Source organism: Lonchura striata, chromosome 5 (assembly GCF_046129695.1).
Source record: "Lonchura striata isolate bLonStr1 chromosome 5, bLonStr1.mat, whole genome shotgun sequence".
In the NCBI taxonomy this organism is placed as follows: Eukaryota; Metazoa; Chordata; class Aves; order Passeriformes; family Estrildidae; genus Lonchura; species Lonchura striata.
The window spans coordinates 42,374,335-42,380,893 of NC_134607.1; the positions used below are offsets into that span (position 1 = coordinate 42,374,335).

The following is a 6,559-nucleotide window of genomic DNA, read 5'->3' on the forward strand; positions in this document are numbered from 1 at the left end:
TTTATTTCATCGTGCCATATGTAGTCAAGGGAATTCAGCTAGGAGAGTAGGCTCTGCTCCACCCTGTTCAACCTCTACCCTCACAGAGGGAGGAAGATAAAGCAAAAGAGGAAAAGGTGAAAAATAATATTCTCGATAGAGTTTAGATGCAGTGAATATTGTCTGGGTCATTTCACATTACATACTCTCTGCTTCTGCCTTGCCTTTGCCAGTTACTTTCAGAGTTGAACACTGGGGCTGCTTATCAGCAGTGCTGCAGGGAAGCAGCATAACACACTGAGAACAGCACGGGAAGGGACCAAAGAAGAAACTTCCCTCCCGGTAACAGGGCAATCCAGGCAGAAGCTCAAAAAACAGCTCGTGGCTCAGCCAGAGAAAGCTCCAGAGGAGATCCCAGTGGCCTCGGGAGTGCAGCTGCTTGCAGACGAGAGGGAGGTACAAGCAAATAAAGTGTGAGGCAGGATCCCTCCCACCCACCCTTATTCAAATAAATCACTTAACTTTTCAGAGAGCTGAAAATCTTACTCCTCTGGTTTAAAGGCAGACTTAGGAGAATGTTTGTGAACAGACTGCCCTCTCCCAGGGTCATTCCTGATGCACACCAGCTAACCATGCGCAGAACTATGTTAAGGGTGCCCTTGATTAAAAATGAAAAGTTTATTTCTAATTAAAATAATACCTTTAAAGACAATTAAAAAGCTTACTGGATATGGGATACCATTTTAATTTTGCTTCTATGGATCTTGACAAACATTAGCAAGTGTCTATGGTATATTTCTTTGAAACATGACCTTTTGCCATCCTGTATGAGGTGAAATGAAATTCAAGGTCTCAGGGTTCCCATGCAAGGAAGAGACAGCAGGACAGTCATTTCAGAAGAAAACCTTTAGGTCGCTCACTGACTAAGGAGAGCTGAGTCCCCATGGGATTCTCACTAAAATGTCAGGAAGCAATGATATTTTATCCCAGTACCAAGTATGTTTCTGAAGATTTCATTTGCCCGCCTACATGTTTTTTGTAATGATCACTCCATTAAAAGAGGTAAAGTTAATAATAAAAAAAATAAAGGCTAATTTGCATTTCACTACATAATATCACAGAGCTAAGTAGGTAATTTAAAAAATAAGTTAAAATATATGACATGAATATTGCAAACAATATTGCAAAAATACCCATTACAAAAAAAATGTTCAGTACAAGAGGAAGAAGAAAGTGCAGTGCAGGAGAAAGGCTTGTTCCAGGGGAGTAAGTCAGATGCACAGGCCCATACCAAACAGATTCTAGGGAAAAGAAATAGCCAACAGGCTACTGAGCTACTTTGTCAGTATGTTGTTTAGTAAGAAATACTAATCCTCAGGAATCAAAGAAACAAGAGGAATCCCCTAAAAAAATGCATATTTTGTACATACAAACTGCTTCAGTCTGGCATGGGAAGTAGGTCTAACCCTGAAATGCCTTCCCCCAGTTTGGATGAAACACCAACATAACGACATCAAGGAACTCCAGTATCATCTGTAAACGGAAACGCTTTACAACTAAAGAACATGAACATTACAAATGCTTTCCTGAAACTCAGCCTCGAGATGACCTGTTCTCAGAGCCAGAATTTCTTCCTAAAGATAGTGAGACAGATGCTGCTGCTGTGTGTGGAACATAAATCCACTGACTCAAGCCCTGCTGTGCAGTGGCTCACAACATCAGGGCAGATACAGTACAGGTGGCACACACTCTCCTTACACCTTCTGGGCCAAATCCCCACCTTCTAAATCTACAACAAACATCTCATTAGCTTCAGGAAGTAAAAATCCCTGTGTCCATAGCATCCCAACCAACAAAACACTGCAATCACTTTTGCTGATTTGCTAAAACATGAAAACACAGAAAAGGCAATAGCTCAGGGAAGCTGCACCTCGGCACACTGCAAGTATGGCATGTCTTCTCTCATGTCTTCACACCAAAGCAAACTAGGAAAATGTGAGTTAAATAGCTGACCTTTGTGTTACATCACAAGCTGCTTGTGAGGACACCAAACTTCCTCCTAACATTCTTTAAGTGCTCACTTGTATTGTAACAAAAGGCAAACATTGTTCTGATAGTTTCCTTAATATAGATAACAAAAAGCTAAATAATAGCATGAAAGTGCTTTATTCCCTGCTTTCCCCAAGCCAACAAACTTCAGAATATGTGTAATAGTAATTTCATTTTCCTGATACTTTTTCCATTTCTTTATGTAACTCAAACCTGTTTCAAAATAAAAACATAGTTTCAGTACCTCTCCTAGCAAGTCCTACAAATATTTTCAGAAAGCCTGGTAATTGCTCAGTACGAGTAAAACAAAAAAAAAGTTTGTATTTGGCAAAATTTGAGTTTGTCCATATTTTCTTCTTTTCCTTTATTCTTCAATCCTTTGCCTTTGGAAAACAATGAAATTTTGGTGGCACTGCTTTCCTCTCAGCTTCTCCACAGCGAACATTTTGAGATCTTCTGATTACAGTGAACTCCAATTTTGGAACATTATATACATACTTCTGGGAAGAGGGTAGTAACACATTCACTAGTTCCCTCTAACAAGTACCACCTTTCCCTTAGATCTGCTCCGCAAGCACTAGAGCCAGTAACTGCAAGGGAAGAGGGTTAGACAAAAAACTGAAACCAACCAAACAAAGACAAACAAACAAAAACCAAAACAACAAAAAAGCTACCAAAGACAAAGCAAAAGGGCAACTTCTTTTCACATAGATACCAACAGGAACTGAAAAAGCTAGTGACTTTTTTATGCTTTCCAATTAACCAAGGTGCTCAAAGCTCAAGAGGGAAGAGCAACAAGTATATGAAAACAATTCTGATATGTTCTGCTTTCAGGACCACCAGAGCCATTTAGTTTATCTCCAAACACTCTCTCACATCAGGTTTCATCAACAGGCTCAATGAAACCTTCACTTTCCAGCAGCCACATTTTTCTGCCCCAGCAGTCTCAGGTGAAGCTCATGGGATGCACACACTTGGGAGCCAGAGAACCTCTATTCCACTTTGTCACTAGCTTGCAATTACAGATACTTGCTGAAAGCCACAGAACTTCACCAAAGCTGAAAATAGCAGCATGTACTTATTTTGGTAAAGAAGGGCTTTTAAAGCTACTATTATAGTGGCAGAACAATTAGAGCTTACTTTTAAATATTTAAACTTACAGTTCATGGGGAATTTGCTCAGTAACCTATTCAATTCTTTATTAGTCTGAGGAGAACAATCCAATTTAAAATTCTTAAAATTTCTCATTAAGATCTATCTTTAAATCTCCCTTTTCAGCATCCCCAATGATGTAACAACCTTTTAAATAAAGCTAGTGATTGCTCTTTAACAACGTGAAGCCTTCACTGTAGTTTTTGCAACAGCTTTTTGGGGAATTCATGTATGTCTGAAGAGACTATACAAAACAACTTGTAGTCTGGAAGGGCTAACTTAGTAACTTTAGTAATCCCTGAGTTGGTAGCAACATGGATGGCCAGACATGCTCAAGACTTAGAAGCAGTAACAGAAAGAAAACAAAAACTGAATCCTGCGCCCAGAATCTCCAAGGAAAACTATGTGCCTACTGATAAAGGCATCAAGTGCAAGGACATGCCTTGCCTCTGCACCTACTCCCACTGCCAGCTGGATGTATCCAAAGGAACACTGCCTTTCACCTGGCTGGCAAGGCTACAACCAGGTCCTGATCAGACACCCTCTAAAGTAAATACCATTATATGAGTGAGTCAGGGCAACAAACCATTTGAAAAGCCCAGTTTGGGGGCTAGCCAATGGATTTTTTTTTTTTTTCTCTCAGTTTGGAGCCTGTGGTCCTCAAGTGTCTCCCCAAACTGGAATGCGTTTTGAGAGATATCTGACCAGTCACCACCAGCGAGCACAACGGCTGTCAGGTCCACAGGAAGGTGTTCCAGACCCCACATATTTCACCATTCCGGGGCAGCGAGAAGTATTCACACACGCACAAACCAAACCGAGTTTCCTACCAAAAGCCCTTTTTATTCCAGGGTGAAGGACCGAGACTGCTGTTCAGTACTCGGCGGGTACGTCATCCTTGGCTCCGGAGCCGTCACTACGGGTAGGGGAGCCCGGTGCTGCCCGCGGTCATCTTTCGCCGACCCGGGTACCGGCCACTCCCGCGGGGACTTTCAAGGGCAGATGACCGTCCGCACACTCGGGCTCCCAGAAAGGAGCCACCCAGGTACAGAGCTACGGCCAGGGCCGGACAGACGGCGCCGGGGATGCCGCTCCCCTCCCCCGGCATCTTCCCCCCGCCGCTCCCGCGGCGCCGCGCAGGCCCGGGGCTGCGCTCCCAGCCTCCGGCAGCGCCGGCACCCGCCGGGGCTCCCTGGGCATCGCCGCCTTCCGCCGCCGCTGCGCCCGGAGCGCGGGCAGCGCGCTCGGCCGCGCTCCACCTGCTCGCCGCGCCGTACTCACTCCGCGTAGCCCGTGGTCCAGGGCAAGCGCCGGGTGTCCTTGCTGAGGATGAGGATGGGGCGGGCGATGTGGTCGGCGGAGCACTCCACCTCGTCCGGGGACAGTCCCAGGAACTCGGGTCTCCCGTAGGGGAAGCGGAGGGGCAAGTCCGCGCCGCTGCCGTGGTCGGCGCCCGCGCTGCCAGCCATGATGCCGCCCATGAAATTGGCCACGGCGGACTTCACCCGCGTGAGCATAGTACCCCCGCCGGCGGCGGCGGCAGCGCCGGGGCCGCCGCGCAGGGCGGGGAGCGGGGCGCGCCGGCGGGCAGCGCTGCGGGGCGGCTCCGGCAGCCCCCCGCGCTCCCGCAGCGGGGCGCGGGGCCGCGCGGAGCCGGGCGGGAGGACGGCGGGCTCAGGGACAGCCGCGGGGCCGAGGCCTCATTGCAGGTTTCCCCCTCCCGGCGCGGCGCTGGGCGAACTCAGCCCGGCGGCAGCGGCTGCTGAGTCATGTGATAGCGCGGCTGGATTCGCCCGGGCGCTTCCTGCTCCTCCTGCGGCACCGGCGGGCTCCTGGCACACGCCGGGCACGGGCCGCCGCCCCCGCCCGCCCACCGCGCCGGGGGCCGGCCCGCGGCAGGTGCGCGGCGGGCGGAGCCTGACCCGCGGGGCCGCCCCCGGCTGCCCGCCGCGATGCGGCCGGGGCCCGCGGCCGTGCCCGCGGCCGCCCCCGGGATGCGCTGCCCGGGAGGCAGTGCTCTCGGAGTCGCTCGGGGGCTGGAGATCGCCGCCCGCAGTGCGCTGTCCCTGCTGCCCCTGGCTGAGCCAGCGACGTCCCAGCGCCGGCAGAGCCTGCTGATCCTGCGGGACAAGACTCCCGCTTGGAGGGTTTACTTGCCTTCTGCTCAAACACGCCAAGGATATTTTCCCCAGGAAGCCATTTGTTAGAAAAAAGAGCCTGGGACGGTTGCCGCGAGCGAGCCCTGCTGCCCGCCTGCCGTGGGTTCCCCCGGTTGCCCGGAGAGGCCGGGGACATGCCCGTCCGCCGGTCAGCGCTGGCGGCAAACACGGGCTCCTCAGCGCACCGCCGGACGTTTGGGATGCTGTCATGGAGCAAAAGTGAAAGGACGGGGCCAAAAATATTCAAATTTGCGGACACTGATGTTTAAAAACCCCTTGTCTTGTGTTATTTTGACCATGTCATTCTCTTTCACAATTTTAAAAAAATAGATTTGGGAGGTCTCTTCCATGTGGTGGTCACACAGATGTGTGGAGGGGTTGCAGATTTGGGTGTGCCAAGCTTTAAGGAAATGTAGGAATGGAGCAAGAGCATATAGGAAGTCTGTCCTCTGAAGCAAGGCTTTGTCTGAGCCGTGTAGTTCTGCAGCCTTCCTGAGAGCTGTCTCACTGAAAGGCAATGACCTGCAAAATAGAGCAGGTAGGTACGGCAAACCTTGAGAGTAGTGAAGTACTGGAACTTAAACTTTGCAGTTTATTGGACCAAAAGACATTGAAAAATAACATTGACTAAAACTGAAACTGAGAGAATGCAGTGTTTGTTTTCCAGTCCCATACTGCAGTCACTATTCCACACAATACATGAGGGAGAAATGTGAAGTAATATGTAGAGTTTAAATTAATATCTCTGCTAGATGACAAGGAAAATCCAAGATAAGACATATGGGGAGACAGCTTAGCAGCTTACCACTCAAAACAGATTTGTGCACTGTTTGAAATGTATGGATGCTTACCTCTGGTACAAAAATGTTGTAAGGATACAGCAGTACAACAGGAGGGATATGGCCTCTTCACGCGTAAAAGTACAGAGATGCCTTGATTTCAATTCTCTGAGAAAGAGGATCATGTTCACTTTTGAGTCAGAATTGAAGCCTCACTTCTCAAAGGAAGTAATAATCAGTCCCTGCAGGGCTCAGAAAGTTCCCCATATCTACCAGCCAGTGATCCACCTGGTCCCAGCCAGACATTTTTCTTGGTGGCATGTAGACCTTTAAAGGTTTGGATACTGAATTCTCTATGCAAATGTTTGAAAATCGACTCTCTCTCCTTCTGCAATCCCATGACTAATGGAAAGATGACAGTTTGGAGGTCTTTTTAAATGT

The 6,559-nt window shown here is 48.7% G+C and overlaps 1 protein-coding gene across 1 annotated transcript in view; it reads right to left on the reverse strand.

Annotated features, from left to right (window-relative positions):
- The window catches only part of PPM1H (protein phosphatase, Mg2+/Mn2+ dependent 1H), a 130,102-nt gene extending 125,350 nt beyond the window's left edge, over positions 1-4,752 (reverse strand). The window contains exon 1 of the mRNA XM_021547410.2: positions 4,462-4,752. Coding sequence (XP_021403085.2) covers positions 4,462-4,697 — 236 coding nt within the window. The 5' untranslated portion in view covers positions 4,698-4,752. The remainder of the gene's footprint in view (positions 1-4,461) is intronic.
- Between the last annotated feature and the right edge of the window lie 1,807 nt (positions 4,753-6,559).